General features: G+C 42.7%; 1 protein-coding gene across 3 annotated transcripts; it reads left to right on the top strand.

Annotated features, from left to right (window-relative positions):
* Nucleotides 1-1756: 1756 nt before the first annotated feature.
* LOC129811871 (melanoma inhibitory activity protein 2-like) lies at nt 1757-19053 on the top strand. 3 transcript variants are annotated; one of them, XM_055863568.1, is made up of 23 exons: nt 1757-2113; nt 4418-4549; nt 4661-4771; nt 4935-5006; nt 5104-5214; nt 5367-5438; nt 5584-5688; nt 6139-6261; nt 8731-8842; nt 9030-9076; nt 9168-9258; nt 9568-9706; nt 10151-10252; nt 10513-10573; nt 10688-10723; nt 11917-11984; nt 12088-12170; nt 12439-12576; nt 13159-13287; nt 14960-15103; nt 17240-17289; nt 17809-17980; nt 18211-19053. In XM_055863568.1, the coding sequence occupies exons 1-23, from the start codon at nt 2012-2014 to the stop codon at nt 18384-18386; spliced, it is 2376 nt and encodes a 791-aa protein (XP_055719543.1). In that variant the 5' UTR covers nt 1757-2011; the 3' UTR covers nt 18387-19053. The 3 variants fall into 3 exon arrangements, with proteins under 3 accessions (XP_055719543.1, XP_055719544.1, XP_055719545.1); XM_055863569.1 differs by having other exon boundaries at nt 1759-2030; XM_055863570.1 differs by lacking the exon at nt 1757-2113 and adding an exon at nt 2510-2592.
* Nucleotides 19054-20957: the final 1904 nt, after the last annotated feature.

Here is a 20957-nt window from a genome sequence, read left to right as displayed (position 1 = left end):
AATATACCCCTTTGTCATCTATTGAGATGTAATGAGATCTAATTTAAAAGGATTGGACTGCACAATGCATGTGTCAATATGAATGCCCCCTCTTCATCATCATTATAATAGAATAGCTTAATTCTTCCAAGAGGGAACTTCGGTTGTGGAATTTGAATTAGACATAACAGCCCAATACACTATTAATTGACCCAATAGCTAAAGAAGCTGGTCCTTTAAAACCTCTGGTATGTTTCTCTGGTATGCAATATATCATCTATCACAGTCATCATCCAACACTTTGAGGAGTTGGCTTTGGTGACTAGGCTATTCACTGCACTGTGGTAGTGCAATAACATGAGCATTTTAAATAGAGAATAGAGAAGGAGGTTCAGGATGTTGACCAGGTGAGTGACAGGTAGTGTTTTGGACATGCACTGAGAAGTTAGCTGAAAGGTTAACACCCAACCAACAACAACTTCTGGGCCTACTCTGAAAGGGCAGGGCAGGTGACAGCAGAGGGACTTTGGTGACAGTTGGTCTCAGCTGGAGGGAAAGGTCACTTATTCCATGTTTATAGATTATTTGAGAATAGGTATAGAGGTTGAATATGTGTTGTTTTCAAAACATTTTTGAAGAGTACTACAATTTGCATTTGTTTCATCCAGGTTTCATCAGTTTGAGTGTCAGCAAGGATTGTCTATTATATTGACAAGATTGTAAAGTGACCCGCTCTAACAATGGAAAAACATGTCCTCAAAGATGGAAGGAGGCGGGATCAGGTGGGACCATTTTAGCCAATGATAAGGTAGATATGCATGTGAACAAAAGTCTATAGAGATAGAGGACTCATCTTTTATCTGTGCCACTATAGCATCTGTGACAGCACGGGCAGCGCCATTGAGGCTATCTCCATTTTAAAGTATTCAATGTTCTCCTTCTTCATTGGCTAATTGCTCCGAATTCAGTTGACTACTTTAAAATGGTGGAACCCTTAATGGGAGCGTTGGGCCAGTAACCGAAAAGTTGCTAGATCGAATCCCCGAGCTGACAAGGTAAAATCTGACGTTCTGCCCCTGAGCAACGCAGTTAACCCACAGTACCCCGGGTGATGATGTGGATGTCTATCAATGCAGCCCCGGCACCTCCAGGATTCAGAGGGTTGGGTTAAATGCAGAATTGTATAACTGACGAGGTATCCCCCTTTACCCACGCTAAAAAGGGTTATGTCCATGCTAAAACTGATTATATCCATCATAAGCACCTACAATAACATCTACAAAATGTGTATGACCAATAATCTCTATGACAACACCAACAACTCCGCTATAGTTTTTTCCCCCAAAGATGCTGAAATGCCATGTGCCTTCACTTATAACAGTGCATTTGTAACAAACTAACCATTACGAAACTTATATTCGACCAAATAAGACTCACATAGCAAATTAGCAATTATATTGTGTTGTTCACCAAATTAGACACTCTCATTGACCTCCATACAAAAATTCCTCACTTCGTGGACCGATTTTGGGGTATTTGGTATCCCTCGGACGTCCCTAAACTAAATATTAACCCCAACCTTAACCTCTACTCTAACCTAACTCTAACTTTAACCATTTTAAATGGCAACGTCATGGGGTAGGGGCGTCCCAATGATGCAAGATAGCGTGGATAGTTCTACAATTGGTGACGTTGAGAATATACCAACTCAACATTAAGGCAGGAAGTGGGGGCGTTGTAACATTTACCAATACTCCTTTTGAGTGAAAAGTCAAATAAAACACATTATTGTGTAGGATTAGAATTATACAAATCAACCAATATTCGTTTTAGGACAATAAAAAAGAAAGTGAGTCGTTTTAGCGAGTTCTGGGTGCATAAAATAGCATCAACCTGCGCACTTTTGAGCGTCATACGTGTCCTAACGCTCTAGTTTCATGTTGCCAACGATATTTCAGGATGACAGCTGGGCATTCGTTTTTTCAATGTTAATATAATCATGGAAATAATATTTCAATGAAATATTCGACAAATGGAAGATCAAACAAGTGGTGAGGCAGTTGCTACCCAATTGGCTGATTTTAAAATGACAGCAAGGACCTATTACACTCTAGCGGTGGAGAAAGTGAGAGATGTGAGTGTCAAATCCAGTTACCATGCTAGATAGCTAACTTGGACTAGTCAATGCTAAAAACATCAAATGGTGTAGCTAGCTAACGTTACCCAAGTTTGTAATTTCTGTGAATTCAATGATTCATTGCGTAGGACTGTAAAATATGGCTTATCTACATTGTTTAGTTGACTAGCTAGCTAGTGTATTGTCTTGTTGTCCACGAGAACACTGTTTCCTGGTAAGATAACGTAAACTAATGACATGTTAGTTAATTTAGCCAGGTAACTAACGTTAGCTATCTGTTGTATCCTAATGTAAGTGTGTTCACACTTGACTTTGTCCCTTTCAGTCCATTTTTGTGAACTCAGTGCGGTTCGCTTAATTATTTATTTTCTGCAGTGTGAACACGCCAAAGGAACTCAGACCCCTCAGAAGAGCCCCCGAAGCGAACCGATACCCTCTCGAGAGGTGGTCTGATTTCAGTTCGCTTGAATTCAGAGGTACGGTTCCCTTTTTAGGGTAATGTGAACACAAAACTTCCCAGGTTCACTTGTAATTATTCCTGCACCACACACTAGACTACTGCAACACCTGGCCCCCTACCATAAACCCTCACATTGGTACAACAAAAGAGAGAAGATGATGTGCAGATTCGCGGGGGAAAAGCGTGCTGTTTTTAGATATTGATTGTCAAGGATGCGCGGAAATTCAAAAATAGTGTGTGTGGTGCGGGAATACTAACAAGCGAACCTGGGAAGCTTTCTGTTCACATTACCATTAAAAAAAGTGAACCGGACTGCAGAATTCGTGCAAACCGATCTAAAAACAAAAAAAATAAGCCAACCGCACTGAGTTAACAAAAATTGACTGAAATGGACCAAGTGTTAAAACACCCTAAGTAGCTAGATTGCTGCCTAGTTAGTTTGAAGTTTTTATGTCACATACACAAGTACAGTGAAATACAGTTCTTGCAAACTCAAAACCCAACAATTCAATAACAATGTAATACAAAAAATATATATACAAATAAACACCCAAGAAATATGACCAACACAATAAGTAAGTAAGCATTCTATATACAGGGTCATTTACAATACCGTATTTACAATGTGCAGAGATACTGGAGTGATGGTAGATATGGGTAAGGTGTCTAGGCATCAAGATATAAGATAGAGTAGTAGCTATTTATCAGTCTTATTGCTTGGGGATAGAACCTGTTCAAAAGGCTGTTGGTGACAGACTTGATGCACCGGTATCACTTGCTGTGCAGAAGCAGAGTGAATAGTCTATGGCTTGGGAGGTTGGAGTCTTCAACGATTTTCCGGGCCTTCCTACAATCAATCAATCAATTTTATTTTATATAGCCCTTCGTACATCAGATAATATCTCGAAGTGCTGTACAGAAACCCAGCCTAAAACCCCAAACAGCTAGAATGCAGGTGTAGAAGCACCATGCCTGATATAAATGTCCTGAATGGCAGGGAGCTCTGCCCCAGTGAAGTACTGGGCTGTCCGCACCACCCTCTGTGTGCCATGCGATCGAGGGCGGTGCTATTGCCATACCAGGCAGTGATGCAGCCAGTCAAAATGCTCTCAATGGTACAGCTGTAGAACTTTGAGGGCCTATGCTATCGCAGCTTCTTCATGACTGTGCGCGTGTGTTTAGACCAAATTAAGTCTTTTGTGATTTGTACACCAAGGAACTTGAAGCTCTCAAACTGCTCCACTGTGTCGATGTGGATGGGGGCATGCTCACTCCTCCTGTTTCCTGTAGTCCACGATCGGCTCCTTGGTCTTACTGACGTTGAGGGATAGGTTGTTGTTCTGGTGCCACACTGCCAGGTCACTGATCGCCACCCTGTAGGGGGACTCATCGTTGCCGGTGATCCGGCCTACCACCGTTGTGTTGTCAGCAAACTTGATGATTGTGTTGGAGCGAGTACAGGAGTGGACTAACCACACAAACCTGTGTTGAGGGTCAGCGTGGCGGAGGTAATGTTGCCTACCCTCACCACCTGGGGTTGGCCCGTCAGGAAGTCCAGGATCCAGTTGCAGAGGGAAGTGTTCAGACCCAGAGTCCTAAGCTTGGTGACGAGATTGGAGTAGACAATGGGGTTAAATGCGAGCTTGTTGTGGCTCCTTGTTGCAATGACAATCACTTTACTTTTCAATCACTCACAACAACTAGCTGTGTGTCTGTGTTTAGAGGAAGTTGGACGTTTGCATTTTGACTGTTACGTACTCGCAATCCAGGGCCTGAAACCTGAATAAAAATACTATAGCAAGTCTTTTGATTGTAAGCAATTTATCTGATTTTCTACCCAGGTTGTTTCATCCCTTCCTGATGACATAAGGCCAGGTCCTGACCTGTATGGACTACCATGGGAAGCTGTCATCGTCACTGCGTTGCTGGGGTTGGGCACCCTCCTATTGTTCACCTGTAGGTTCTACCAATGTGTAAGTTGACTGTCTGATATTTATACCAGCATGCAAGTATAGAGATGAACAACAGCATTCTTTCTTTTGATCGGGGCGTGACCAAGCTCACACAATTGTTCTTGTTTCCAGATAAAGAGCAGACTATATTCTGGCAAAGAGAGGCGGATGGGCCTGAAGGTGGCTCAACTATTAGATGAAAAGTGCAAAGTACTTAAGACTTTGAGTGAGGTTCAACAAAAAGTGAGTCCTATGACAAAGAATGCAGTGTGTGTGTGTTTCTGTCTCACTGGATTCGCACACTATTCAATGCAATGCCCTCGGAAATTACATGTTTTGTATAGACCTGTGTGTTATGAATGCCTTTGCTACTGTTTGTTTATGTTTATTTATGTACATTTTTTAGTATGAAAAACTGGAATCTGCCCTGCGGAATAGTGGCGTTTTGGCTAAAGCCGCAGAGAGGGAGAATCTGGAGGTAAGACACAGAAATTACACAGTATAATTGTTCTCAATACTGAATGAACATTCTCATATTTCAAGTCCGAGTAAACCTATAATGGTCTCCTACTCAGGTGATGTTCCAGAGACTGAAACAGTCAAATACACAGCTTGGAGATGATATAGAAAAGTTAAAGGAGGACCTACATATCCAGAGAGCGAGGAGGTTGCAGCAGGAGAAGACGGTGAGTTTGACTTCGGACTGGACATTTTTTCACCTTTTCCTGTGTTTTGATGTTTATGCGTTGACATCTTTTATTTTTTCAGTTTCACTCTTTGCTCTCATATTTCACAGTTCTTTTATTTTTGAGATGTGGTGATTTGTGTGATTTTACAGATTGCAGATATGCAGGAAACCTTGACAACTGTAGAAGAAGAAACCAGGGACCTCAAGTCCCAGACAGAGCAGGTAAAGTATGACACTGACACATGTCCGCATTACAGTGTTATATATCTTGAACAACACGTTAATTGTAATTCCTTCCTGTTCGGCATGTTAATAATATCCACACACTTAGAGCCAGGATAGATTTAACACATTTTGCCCTTTTCAGGCACAGACAACCCTGAAAATATATGACATGAACAGTGAGAGGAATCAGAATAATCTGGAGGCAGCAAAAGAAGAGAAGGCCTTGCTCCAGGAGAACAATGTACAGGTATGTAACCTGACATATAAGATGTCAATTTACAGCTATAGCGAGGGGGGGGGAAGTATGTGATCCCCTGCTGATTTTGTACGTTTGCCCACTGACAAAGAAATGAACATTTTTGACATGCTTTTTTCTGGATTTTTTTGTTATTCTGTCTCTCACTGTTCAAATAAACCTACCATTAAAATTATAGACTGATCATTTCTTTGTCAGTGGGCAAACGTACAAAATCAGCAGGGGATCAAATACTTTTTTCCCTCACTGTATACAGTACCCACGAATCAGAGCCACTGATATCTAAATGTATGGCTCTGTCACTTATAGTGTTTAAACTCCAGTTCCATATCAGGCTTGGTTGCCGTTTATACAAAGAACCTGCATGGGTTGTGCTGAAGAGAAAGCAGAAATTGTCCTATATTCTGGTGTGGTTCTCACCCTCTCCCCCTCTTCCCACAGCTGGTCCAGGAAGCAGAGGACTGGGGGGAGCGGATGAGTGAACTGGAGGAGGAGATGAGGATGTGTGAGAGCTCCTACACTGGAATGGTGCAGGATGCTGCCACCAAAGACGAGAGCATCAAGGTTTGCATTCATATTACTGCACTGGAAAAAAACACATGCAGCTAAATGTGTGCCTATAACAAACATTTGCATATTCTTCATGTACTGGGAAAAACCAATCACCACACACTTTGAAGATTACTGAGGGTGTCAACTAGGACTGTTGCGGTGACCGTATTACTGCCACACCGGCAGTCATTAAGGCAGTCAAATTCCAGATGACTGTTTAGTCACAGTAATTAAGCTTCTCCAAGGGCTGCTGCTGGTCATTAGTAGCCTACCAAACTTGCTAACTGCCTGGTACTCAGTTCTCTGTTGTCCCTCTAATATCAATGTAAACACTTCATAGGAGCTCATGTTGCGCAACATTTCTATAGGCTATGCAATTGCAGGAGAAAACCGAGTGATGGCCGCTAGTAAAAAGAGGATCCCATCAGCTTTCTATAGGCTAGGAATACTATATTTATTTCTAAACTTTCCTAATGTTAAGCACATTGCTTATATTTACGACAGGAGTATAGCCTACCTGGCTGGCATGAAAATAAACCACGGGGAAAAGCATCCTCTGTTTGCAGGTGCATGATAATGGTCCATTCGAAATCAAGACAAATGTCACATATTATTTAGTATATGTAAAGACAAGATTAAATCAAAGAATAGTCTGATGGGTGACAATATTAGCCTATCACTTGTGAATTATATATAATTTGTGAATGATGCCCATCATAAGAAAATATGCCTTTTTTTTGCGACTTGTTCGAATCATAGTCGCACACCTCATGTAGCCTAGCCCATAGGTCTATATGTTTTAATATGGTTTGTGTCACAACTAAAGTGGCCAAATAACTTCTTAAAATTAAGCACATTGATCAGCTTTACAAGCGGTGTAGACCCTAACTGGCATATACAGTGGGGGGAACAAGTATTTGATACACTGCCGATTTTGCAGGTTTTCCTACTTACAAAGCATGTAGAGGTCTGTCATTTTTATCATAGGTACACTTCAACTGTGAGAGACGGAATCTAAAACAAAAATGCAGAAAATCACATTGTATGATTTTGAAGTAATTAATTAGCATTTTATTGCATAGGTCTCGACCGGCCGCGACCGGGAGGTCCGTGGGGCGACGCACAATTGGCCTAGCGTCGTCCGGGTATGGTAGGGTTTGGCCGGTAGGGATATCCTTGTCTCATCGCGCTCCAGCGACTCCTGTGGCGGGCCGGGCGCAGTGTGCGCTAACCGAGGGGGCCAGGTGCACGGTGTTTCCTCCGACACATTGGTGCAGCTGGCTTCCGGGTTGGAGGCGCGCTGTGTTAAGAAGCATTGCGGCTTGGTTGGGTTGTGCTTCGGAGGACGCATGGCTTTCGACCTTCGTTTCTCCCGAGCCCGTACGGGAGTTGTAGCGATGAGACAAGATAGTAATTGCTAGCGATTGGATACCACCGCTTTTCTCCCCACAAATTGGGCTTAAGGGCTGCTTTGCACATTTGCACATTTGTGGCCTGCTGGAGGTCATTTTGCAGGGCGCTGGCAGTGCACCTCCTTGCACAAAGGCGGAGGTAGCGGTCCTGCTGCTGGGTTGTTGCCCTCCTACGGCCTCCTCCACGTCTCCTGATGTACTGGCCTGTCTCCTGGTAGCGCCTGCATGCTCTGGACACTACGCTGACAGACACAGCAAACCTTTTTGCCACAGTTCGCATTGATGTGCCATCCTGGATGAACTGCACTACCTGAGCCACTTGTGTGGGTTGTAGACTCCGTCTCATGCTACCACTAGAGTGAGAGCACCGCCAGCATTCAAAAGTGACCAAAACATCAGCCAGGAAGCATAGGAACTGAGAAGTGGTCTGTGGTCACCACCTGCAGAATCACTCCTGTTTTGGGGGGTGTCTTGCTAATTGCCTATAATTTCCACCTTTTGTCTATTCCATTTGCACAACAGCATGTGAAATTTATTGTCAATCAGTGTTGCTTCCTAAGTGGATTATTTAAGTGTTCCCTTAATTTTTTTGAGCAGTATATATATATATATATAAACTCTAAACTCTGCCCCTGAGCAAGGCAGTTAACCCACTGTTCCAAGGCGTCATTGTAAATAAGAATTTGTTCTCAACTGACTTGCCTAGTTAAATAAAGGTTTAATAAATGTAAAAAATGTGTGGAAGCCAGGAGATGCTTAATGTTCTTATATTAACGGTCAATTACCGTGAGACCGACATTTTATTTGCTTGACAATCACCGGCTGATGACATTTTGTGACCGCCACAGCCCTAGTGTCAACTAACATTTAGTTAGTTGACACCCTAAGTGGCTATGGTCATAATGGTAATCCTCTATTGCCTGTTAATTATTGTAAATGGTATATACTGTGTTTTGTTGTATGTATCACTCAACAAAATACGTTTCCTTGGGGGAAAAACTATAGTTATTTAAATGGTAAAGCCTTCTCACGCTCTCTCTCGCTCTCACTCTCTCTCTCTCTCCATTAGTCCCTGACAGACTGCCTGTTGAAGATAAAGGACTGGGACTCAGTGCTGGAGGACGGAGCCAACGGAGAGGAGAGAAATGGGACACGAGGGGCGGAAAATGGAGAGGGGCCAGGTGAGGTTATGGTAGATAAGACTATAACCGCCAGTAGGTATGATCAACTGGCTTTCGCTCACCATCTCTTTGTATTATTATGCAAGATCATCGATTGGATTTAAAAAAAAAAAACATTTGTGTCAGGATATTGAGGAAGTGGGATATCTGTCTTCCCAGATTTAACTTTTGTTTTTTTTATACACAGATAACCATCAACGACAAAGAATACAGAAACTAATTCATGCAGCCAAGGTATGTCTTCACTTAAATAAAATTCAGTTTTACAAACAAAACTCTTGTCAGCAATAGATGGGAAATGAGACCTGTTTTTTAACATTTTTAGATGAATGCAGACTTGAAGTCAGTGGATGAAGACAAGGACAGGGTGTTTGCCAAGCTAGCAGATGAAGTCAAGGCCATGGAGGATCTCCAAGGTAAGCAGAGTATTATGCTGTTCAGTAGTAACTTTTCACTGCGGAGAACAAAACAAGAATATAACAAAGTACATTTTATAATGTACATAAAATGTCTGTAGGTTATATTGAAATGAGCTTGAGTTGCTGTTTTCATGATACAACAGACCCAAAGGGTTGGTTTCCCAGATGCATATTAAGCTGTGTCCTCCTGGACTAAAAAGGACATGCGTCAGTGTCCGGGAAACCAGCCTAAACTGCTGTAAACCTCTGACATTTAATGAAAAACCATGTCTAGTTTTTAACACCAGGTTGAAACTTGGGTTGCAGAGGGGATTAAGAAACTTGAGAATGAGAAGGACTCTCTGCAGACCGAGAGTGAGAAGTACACGGGCCAGGTGCAGAAACTACAACAGAAACTGCAGATCATGACAGAGATGTACCAGGAGAATGAGCTCAAACTACACAGGTACTATACTGGAGCCACTCTAAGGCTGACCCAAATGCACAGCTTCATCCATGAACTTTGTCATTTTATACAGGCTGTTCATAACAAACAAAAAAACATTTATGAAGGATTTATAAGCATTTATAATGGCTGATTTATGAAAGTTTGGTTACACTTCATAATAACTATATTCAATAAGTGGGACTATTGAACTGCTGCATGCCTGGTAATATAATAATATATGTAATGTAGCAGACACTTTTGCAAAGCAACTTAGTCATGTGTGCATACCTTTTTTATGTAAGGGTGTCCCCAATGGGAATCGAACCCACTATCTGTGGCATTGCAAGCGCCATGCTCTACCAACTGAGATGCACTGGACCACACATGGCCTGGTAATGTTTGTCTGATCATGGCTGTTCCACTCTGTGGTATGCATATAATGGGTGTTCTCCCTGGTGTCAGGATGCTGACGGTGGAGGAGAGGGAGCGTCTGCAGAAGGAGGAGAAGCTGACCAAGGCTGACAGGAGTATCAGCCTGGCCGTGGAGGAGCTCAGCAGCTACAGGTCGGCTACTGGACATACACACACACAAACCATCCCTGACTCCAGATATCACCTGTCTCCAAACCTACCCTGCAAATCTCTTGTTTACGGTGTTTTCATACAGGCCTGAAATTTAAAGGTATACTTTCAGTACACTTGCTGTCAATCGAATACATCCAATTAATTTTGTGAAACATAGAGTTGCACATGTCCAAAATTTTCGCAGGGCGTTTTGTATTGCGAGTGCTTACATCAAGGTGCTGTTTTGTTTCCACACAAAGGCAAAGAGCACAAGACCTGGAGGATGAGCTGGAGAAGACCAACCAGGCCTACAAGATCCAGGTGGGAGATCTGACAGTCTGTCATAAGAGACTAGAAGAGGGGGGAAAACATAAACCACATGCAATTATCTGATGTATGGCCAATAACAAATGTCATTCTCCCTCCATTTTTCAGATAACCTCCCAGGAAAAGAAGGCACACAATAACTGGGTAAGTACATAGTTGTAACACACTAGGGCGCACACCTCAGCTCATAGTCATGTTAAAGCGCAACTGAATGCATTTCTGGTTGAAAACAGCCTATGTGGCATCGATATTAGAAATTTTTATTCCAGTGCCAAAATTGACTAAAGTGTAAGTAGGATAATTTTGGTCATAAGGTCAGTATATTCCTAAACTGACTTTTGTGAGATTTGTGTAACTGAGGTCATCACAATTTACATAAGGGCTGGGTTTGGATTGCAACCATGCCCACTAACACGAGACGGTAACGGCAAAAATCTGCTCTGATTGCGCTCTATCCAATCGCAGAACCTCCAGGCAGTGAGACAAACTTGCCCAAACACTGCAAGACAGATGCAAACTCTGGTAATAGATTGTTTTTTAAACGGCACCGAAGCGCACACGTCGCCACTCGCCAGTGACTTGATAAGCTGATTTAGCTAACGTGGCCTGCCTGCTCAATGTGCCTGCTGGCTACTACTACATGGAACTTAGCTAGCTAGTGATGTTTGGGCACTGATAAACAGCGTGAAGCTTTTGATTTATTTAAGGTAGTTTGACAGCTTGCTGATGATGTTGTAGACATGTTCTCCGAAATCAGTCCTGAGTGCAGCCAGCAGCAGCTGACTCAGTACTCATACACTTTGCAGTGCACTGACTAGTTTTTTTAAATGTATTTATTTTTTACTTGAAAAATACTGCACCAAACACCTTAGCTAGATGTAAAATTGTGACTAAGACCTCCTTAGATCAATTCTGACAATTTTTAGAAAGTGATAGTGGCTATGTTGTTGCCATGGTGTCTCAAGAGGGACAAACAACAGTAACTTGCCAGGGTACAATATATACGAACATAACACACCCACATACATGTCTTTTTTTAACTTGAGAAATACTGCACCCAACACCTTAGTCACACAATTTTACATCTAGCTAAGAACTTAGATCAATTCTGACTATTTTGAGGAAGTGATAGTGGCTATGTTGTTGCCACGGTGTCTCAAGAGAGACAAACAACAGTAACTGCCATGGTACGATCTACGACCCACATCAAGCCACACCCCCAAGACCCACATACATTTTTCTTGATGAGCAGCAGAAAGACACATGCGGAATCGGAGCTTAAATGGGATTTCCTCAGCTTGGCGACTCATCTGTAATCTCTGTTGTCTGCATTGTAGCTAGCAGCACGAGCTGCTGACCGTGACCTGGCTTACATTAAAAGAGAGAATGCACACCTCAGGCAAAAGTAAGTACTAAAGAATACAGTCAGTTTCATCAGACGTGTTGCTACAAAATAGTATTTCCCTGCCGTGTGGAAAGTATTCTCCAGCTGTGGTGTCTCCATGCAGGTTGACTGATACTCAGTTCAAGCTAGATCTGGTGGAGAAAGACCCCTATGCTCTGGACAATATGGGCAGACCTCCGTTCAGAGGTGAGTCTACAATAACCCTCCTATCACCCTAACTATAATCATATCCTCCTCTGAATCCCAACTCGCTCCTCCCTACATTGAGACGATTGGATAGGTGAAAGCAATATGGCGACAATCCGAAAGTCAAGATTAAGTTATTAACAGAACTACTTACAGTATATCCATCCAATCCTCTCAGATCTACAGGAGTGCCTATCGTGTAATAGGGACTAGGTGTTGAATAGGTCATTATTCTAATATTTGAACTTTCTGTCTCCCTGTCCTGCAGGTGAAAGGTCACCGTATGGCCCCTCCCCCCTGGGTCACCCTGCCGCCGAGAACAGAGCCTTCCTGTCTCCGCCCACCCTGATGGATGGCCAGCCACACCTCTCTCCAAACTTCCCTCCCATGGGACCGGGAGGCAGAGGTGACTTCTCCAGTTCAAACCCCCTCTTCAGTGCAACATGTGGCACTGCACCGTAGCCAAATGTACATGGCTTGAGACGTGTGTCCTAGAAGCATTGCAGAGTATCATGTTCTAATCGTTGGCATGTCATGAGTTTATAAGTAGGATTCTATTTACGTTTTCTATTTAGTACCAACTGATGTGCCATGACATGGTGAAAATGCCATTAAGAAAGCAGGATAAATAGATTTAATTAAGTTTTGATTATTATTTAATCTCCTGTCAATTGAGTTATTGAGTAAAGCAATGCTGAAGTCTGTTCTTAATCACCTGATACAAATACATGCTGAATCTTAATTTGCTAGAAGGTTGATACATCTGTTACAGAGATGCTTATCTTTATAGTCTAAATTTCCTTGGTGGTGAGCATGCACCAGCAAAATAGGGAATGATGTGCAGCTGTATCACCTACAGAGGGAGCATTGTCTTTGCACATGACGTATTGTTCTGGTCTTGTCATCCTTGCTTCATGAACTCATTGACATGCTGTCTCTCTCTTTCTTGCTCACCTACCACTCCCACATCTCTCTCTCTCATAACCAGTATCTCGAGGCCTAGTAGATCCCACCGGTGGGGTGGACTCTGATCGGAGTGGTGGTCCTCACTCTGACAGTGGCTCGATATCTCCCACCTGGGAGAGGGATCGCAGGGGCCCACCTATACCCCCTCCAGGTACAGTGATGACCACCCGCTATCCCCCCCCCTATGATCTCAGCAGCCCCTCTAATCACTACAGACAGAAGATATTCTGATCTTCTAGTCTACTATATTGTGTGTGGAAAAAATACTAATTTGCATTCAGTATCAGCCCTAAAGGGTGTGTGTTTGTTATTTATTTACATCAGTATGTTTTACCATCTTTTGCTGTATAAAAATGTCCAGACTTTCTTTTGGGTTGTAGAGAAATATAATTAGTTATTGGGTGAGAGTGAGTTATATTTGTTAATCGACTGTCAGATTATTTCACAGCTAAACAATTCCCCTCAGTTAGTTACTGTTGTGATCAGCCGGCCCTGTGAGAGGTTTGAGATTCTCTTTATTGGTTCAAATCACTGTTGTCAGTCTGAGGTGCAGACCTAGTCGTGGGCAGTGAGTGTATGACTACTCTATATATACAAATGTATGTGGACACCCCTTCAAATTAGTGGATTCAGCTACTTCAGCCACACCCTTTGCTGACACGTGTATAAAATTGAGCACACCGCCTTAGCCTTACTGAAGAGCTCAATGACTTTCAATGTGGCCACCTTTCCAACAAGTCAGTTTGTCAAATTTCTGCTCTGCTAGAGCTGCCCCGCTCAACTGTAAGTGCTGTTATTGTGAAGTGGAAACGTCTAGGAGCAACAACAGGTCAGCTGCGAAGTGGTAGGACACACAATTTCACAAAACGGGACCACCAAGTGCTGTAGTGCGTAAAAACTGTCTGTCCTTTGTTGCAACACTCGACCTATTTTCCAAACAGCCTCTGGAAGCAACTTCAGCACAAGAACTGTTTGTCAGGAGCTTCATGAATTTTTTTTTTTTTTTTTTTTTACAACGCTACCTGCCCGACTGCGTAGTGCCAACTGTAAAGTTTGGTGGAGGAGGAATAATGGTCTGAGGTTTCAGGGCTAGGCCCCTTAGTTCAAGTGAAGGGAAATCTTAACGCTACAGCATACAGTGACATTCTAGACGATTCTGTGCTTCCAACTTTGTGGCAACAGTTTGGGGAAGGCCCTTTCCTGACAATGCGCCTGTGCACAAAGCGAGATCCTTACAGAAATGGTTTGTCCAGATCGTTGTGGAAGAACTTGACTGGCCTGCACAGAGCCCTGACCTCAACCCCATCGAACACCTTTGGAATGAATTGGAACGCCAACTGCGAGCCAGGCCTAATCGCCCAACCTCACTAATGTATTGAGGAGCCTGAGCCGCCACTGGTTTGTGTCGACTCGAACCAGGATCTCTAGTGGCACAGCTAGCACTGCGATGCAGCGTCTTAGACCACTGCGCCACTCAGGAGGCCCTGGAACTAGGAACCTTTTAACCATTTACTTCCGTTATCATGGGGGAGCGATTTAGCATGTGGCATCACTGTATTTTGATTAGTCAACAAAAAATTCCATCATACCCATTCTACTACTGTCACTCTTTTGTTGTGTACTACGTAAATGCATCATGATTTTATGCTTGTTTTTGTTTTTTTGTGAACTGCAAAGAGGCTTCTGCTTTTGGCTCCAGTCCCCTTTGGACAGCACACTGGTTGTTTTGATTTGGACATTTCTGTTCTGATCCCCATCCTCAGTGCAGCTGGTCTGAATAAGGCTGCTGAAACAGTGTACTTTCTCTCTCACTGCTCATAAAGGGTATATGTATCCAGACCCAGGCCTTCCCTATAGGAGACCCCTGCCCGGAGCCTTTCCCCTCGGGCCTATGGGGCCTCCCCCATCCAGGGGCCCCGGTCCTGCTGAGCCCCACAACTTTGGGCCCCACCCTGGAGATCAATCTGGTGAGAATCCTCCTTTTAGACATTTTCTCTCTGTATTACAGCGACGTATAGTTAGTTTAAAAAAAGTGATTGATACTGTATCTCTGCACCATAGCCACTCTGTCAAATAAACTTCAAAATTAGGTTTAGTGCTTGGAGTATGTAACTGAAGTGATGAAATACATTTCAGGACAGGATCGTTTTAATGCTGACGTGATTCAGACCTAGCTCCTTTGTCAGCAGCACACTGAATTGTAGGAGTGTAGATGATTAGTATACCTCTGAAGAATAATATGTTAGCTAGAGAATGAGCAGGATATTTTGCCCAGTGTTGGGTAACTCATTATGTAATCAGATTACTTTTATGAGTAACGGAGTACATTTTTTAAATTGGGTGATATTATAACATACTTCGTCAACTAACGTGTGCGTTACTTTCAGATTCATATCCCTACTGCATGCGTTTCCATGATCCGATCTCGACTTGTTTCCTCATTTGGTTCTTGAGCAAGCCATTGATGGCTTCTTTGATAGTAAAAGCCCGTAAAGGGCTTTCCCATCTAGTGGCAAGTGTGCCCTCTATACAGCTCTAGGGTCCGTGTATGTGCGATCTATAACCAGAACTGGCGGCTCGAGAGATATTTTGAATGAAAAGATGGCCAGATATCTGTACAGATTTTCTTACAGTGCATTTGGAAAGTATTTAGACCCGTTTTTCCACATTTTACATTACAGCATTATTGTAAAATGTATTAAATAAAACATTTTCCTCAACTATCTACACACAATACCCCACAATGACAAAGCGAAAACGTTTTATTTTTTAGAAATGTTTGTTAATTAAAAAAAATAACAGAACTGAGACTCAAAATTGAGCTCAGGTGCATCCTGTTTACATTGATCATCCTTGATGTTTCTACAACTTGATTGGAGTCCACCTGGGGTAAATTAAATTGATTGGACATGATTTGGACCGCCACACACCTGTCTATATAAGGTCCCACAGTTGACAGTGCATGTCAGAGCAAAAACTAAGCCATGAGGTCCAAGGAAGAGCGCTCAAAGACGGTTGTGTCGAGTCACAGATCTGGGGAAGGGTACCAAAAAATGTCTGCAGCATTGAAGGTCCCCAAGAACACAGTGGCCTCCATCATTCTTAAACGGAATAAGTTTGGAACCACCAAGACTCTTCCTAGAACTGGTCGCCCGGCTAAACTGCACAATCGAGGGAGAAGGGCCTTGCTTAGAGAGGATAACGACCCTACGCACACAGCCAAGACAATGCAGGAGTGGCTTCGGTACAAGTCTCTAAACGTCCTTGAGCCAGAGCCCAGACTTGATCAAACATCTCTGGAGAGACCTGAAAATAGCTGTGCAGCGACACTCCCCATTCAACTTGACAGAGCTTGAGAGGATCTGCAGAGAAGGGGAGAAACTCCAAATATAGGTTTGCCAAGCTTGTAGCATCATACCCAAGAAGACTGGAGGCTGTAATCGCTGCCGAAGGTGCCTCAACAAAGTACTGAGTAAAGGGTCTGACAAATATTGAAATATCACATTTCCACAAGTTATTTATTTTTGACAAGCAATTCTAAAAACCTGTTTTTGCTTTGTTATTGTGTGTAGATAAGGGGATAAAAAAAATCTGTTTTAGAATAAGACTAAGGTACCAATGTGGAAAAAGTCAAGGGGTCTGAATACTTAACGAATGCAGTGTGTGTGTGTAAGCAGCCCATATGATAGTCTACAAAAGCTGCGCCACAGATGAAAGGAGAAACTTGTGATCAAACTTGAGTTAGGCTACTTACTATCTTTGGTAGAGCGTGCGCAGCTCGCCTTGCTCCCTCTGACAGTCAAACAAACTGAGTTTGAGATTTTTTTCATGAAAGTAACTCAAAGTACTGTAACATGTTACTTTCAACACAAAGTAATGCATAATATGTAATGTATTACTTTTTCAAGCAATACATATTAATCAGAACATTGTGCCCAATGTGGAAACTCCCTTGTTTTGACAGAGTTGAGCTGATAGCATTAAAGAGCATGAATGAACCCTCTTTTCATCAAGTTCTTAAGGATTGAATGAAATAAACCTACCAAAGATTGAAGTGGATATAGCTAGGTTCTTACTGTGTTTTTTCTCTTGTGTTCTTGCAGACTCGTCATTTATGGAAAACAGCATGGGTCCTGGTGAAAATGAAAGAGATGTAAGTATTCTAACCCTTATATTAATACATTGGCTCATTCATGTACTGTCTCTCTGTCCATAGGTGCATATTTTGCTGCAAAACCAATTTCCCATTGGGGATAATAAAATGTTCTACTACAGGGATGGTTAACTTTGACGGGGGTGTGGGATTACAAAAAATCTGAGTTTGGCATCATGGCTCAGGGGTCTGCGTACCCACATTCAAACCCACACATTCAGTCAGAGCCGGCCCTAGCATTTTGGGGGCCCTGGGTGAAAGAAATCCCCCCCCCCCCCCCCCCACCAGAGAGAAAAACAGCGCTTTGCTGCAATTCTACTCATTTGCCATGGGGTGGAGAGAAATTAGCAGTTTCACAGATTTTCTGCAATTCTACCACATTTTGAAATTGCACTTGTATTTGACAGTTCAGACCCTGACTAACTAAAATTATTAGTATATATTTTTTTACCTGAACATTTTCCTGTAACGGGGTGATCAAATTAAGATCCTACATCTATATTTAAAATGTTTCCGCAGTCCCACATGTCAGCATCTGGAGATCTGAGGATGGGGCCTCCTCCCTTAGGACCTCCTGGTATGGGTCCCCTCCCCCCCATGGACCCTTACTTTGCACGCAGAGGCCCCCCAGGCCCTTTCGGACCCCCAGACTTCTTCCCCCCACGAGGTCCAGCAGGGCCCCCCATAGGCAGTAAGTATTATTCTCTGTATCCCTTACATATTAAAGGCTTATGTGCTTTGTACTTATAATGCATTTATAACTGAAGGTTATGTAATCATTTGGTTCAATTAACAAGCTATGGGTGAGATGAGGAATATCATTTTATACCACATTCAGTACATCTTGCAGGTTAAATGACTCTGCATGTATACTGTTAGACTAACTAAACATAAAGCTTTCCCCCTTGTTTACCCCTGAAGTGCGAGGACCACCTCCCCCGGGAATGTTTGGGCGATTTCCACCTCTGCTGCATATGGGCTATCCTCCCATGAGGCCACACCCAGACAGTTTTCCCCCTGGACCCCCTCCAAGGCCCTCCCCACCAGACAGCGAACAGCCTCCTGACCAGTCCCCTTCTCCACATGATGTCATCTGAGCCATCTCTCCCCGCCTGCTTCCTGTGTGGAACTTCACTTCCTGTTGTGCTGGTAGTGAGTGACTTAGGGTGTGCTCAAGGACTGTTTCATGAAGTGTAACTTTGTCATTTGACTGTCTTTCCCTTTTTTAGAGGCCGACAGTGGAATTGTTTCCCCACAGTCTCACACACACAAAAAAATAGATTAGTGACTGTTGAGAGAATACAACACCACCATGAATTTTACACAACTGGAACTACTGAGTGATTATCACTGTTGCTATGTGTATTTCTGGTGTTGAATGCAGTGTCTTCTTGAAGAAGTTCCATAGTTGTGTGAATCTGCTGATGGTAAACTGCCTGTGAGACTGCCTTTTTCGGAGTTGTGACTTGGGAAGGCTGTGTTTTCTTCCAATGTCAAAGGCTTTTTAATTTTACTTTGAAATAAGTTACTAATTTCTCCCTTGCATACTTGCCATGTGTATATATTAAGAAATTGTCAATATTGTGAAAGGAAGTGTATCACCCTTAATCCATTCACATTTTCTGTCAATTGACCTGAAAGATGTTCATTACCTTTTAGCTGTGAGTTCTTGACCGTCCATAGTTTGATCAAGAAATTACAGTAGTGTTAGCCTTGAGGGAATGAGATATTGTAAAAGTCTAATAAATTATGTTCAAGTGTTTAGTTGTCTTACATTTTCATAGATCAAATGATTTGGGGGATAAGGATAGAATCACAATATTATAGAATAAATGAATTTCTGCTCAAGTCATATTTACAACTGGCATGCCATATTGGTCCTCTTCATGTAGAACTAACCCTTACATTACCTAAAAAGGACCGTATCAGCTGTGCCGTTACACATCTAGCTCTGACATGTACAGTTGAAGTTGGAATGTTACATACACCTTAGCCAAATACATTTAAACTCAGGTTCACAATTCCTGACATTTAATCCTAGTAGAAATTATTTATTTTACTTTATTTTAAACTTTATTTTAAGAATGTGAAATGTCAATAATAGTGATTTATTTCAGCTTTTATTTCTTTCATCACTTTCCCTGTGGGTCAGAAGTTTACATACACTCAATTAGTATTTGGTAGCGTTGCCTTTAAATTGTTGAACTTGGCTCAAACGTTTCGGGTAGCCTTCCACAACCTTCCCACAATAAGTTGGGTGAATTTTGGCCATTCCCCTGACAGAGCTGGTGTAACTGAGTCAGGTTTGTAGGCTTCCTTGCTCGCACACGCTTTTTCAGTTTTGCCCACAAATGTTCTAGGTTTGAGGTCAGGTTTGAGGTCAGGGCTTCCTGACTGATGTCTTGAGATGCTGCTTCAATATATCCACATCATTTTCTTTCCTCCTGATGCCATCTATTTTGTGAAGTGCACCAGTCCCTGCTGCAGCAAAGCACCCCCAAAACATGATACTGCCACCCCCGTGCTTCACGGTTGGGATGGTGTTCTTCGGCTTGCAAGCCTCCAGCTTTTTCCTCCAAACATAATGATGGTCTGATGAAACAAAAATAGAACTGAGGACATTTCTTTGTGGGGCTGCACAGCCCTCCATGTGCTCGCCAGAGGTAGCCTGACTGCCATTAGGTACCGAGATGAGATCCTCAGACCCCTTGTGAGACCATATGCTGACACATGCACATTTGTGGCCTGCTGGAGGTCATTTTGCAGGGCTCTGGCAGTGCACCTCCTTGCACAAAGGCGGAGGTAGCGGTCCTGCTGCTGGGTTGTTGCCCTCCTACGGCCTCCTCCACGTCACCTGATGTACTGGCCTGTCTCCTGGTAGTGCCTCCATGCTCTGGACACTACGCTGACAGACACAACAAACCTTTTTGCCATAGCTCGCATTGATGTGCCATCCTGGATGAACTGCACTACCTGAGCCACTTGTGTGGGTTGTAGACTCCGTCTCATGCTACCACTAGAGTGAGAGCACCGCCAGCATTCAAAAGTGACCAAAACATCAGCCAGGAAGCATAGGAACTGAGAAGTGGTCTGTGGTCACCACCTGCAGAATCACTCCTTTTTTGGGGGTGTCTTGCTAATTGCCTATAATTTCCACCTTTTGTCTATTCCATTTGCAAAACAGCATGTGAAATTTGTCAATCAGTGTTGCTTCCTAAGTGGACAGTTTGATTTCATAGAAGTGTGATTGATTTGGAGTTACATTGTGTTGTTTAAGTGTCCCCTTTATTTTTTTGAGCAGTGTATATCCACAGGTACACCTCCAATTGACTCAAATGTCAATTAGCCTATCAGAAGCTTCTAAATCCATGACAATTTTCTGGAATTTTCCAAGCTGTTTAAAGGCACAGTCAACTTAGTGTATGTAAACTTTTCCAAACAATTGTTGGAAAAATGACTTGTGTCATGCAAAGTAGATGTCCTAACCGACTTGCCAAAACTATAGTTTGTAAACAATTTGTGGAGTGGTTAAAAAAAGAGTTAATGACTCCAACCTAAGTGTATGTAAACCTCCGACTTCAACTGTACACTGGGTTAATGGGAGGTACAATTACACCAAAGGTAAAGCACTGCCATAAACTAGGATCAGCACAGGATTATTGTAATTT

Source organism: Salvelinus fontinalis, chromosome 15 (assembly GCF_029448725.1).
Source record: "Salvelinus fontinalis isolate EN_2023a chromosome 15, ASM2944872v1, whole genome shotgun sequence".
Taxonomy (NCBI): domain Eukaryota; kingdom Metazoa; phylum Chordata; class Actinopteri; order Salmoniformes; family Salmonidae; genus Salvelinus; species Salvelinus fontinalis.
This window is presented reverse-complemented; position numbering and strand designations above follow the sequence as displayed.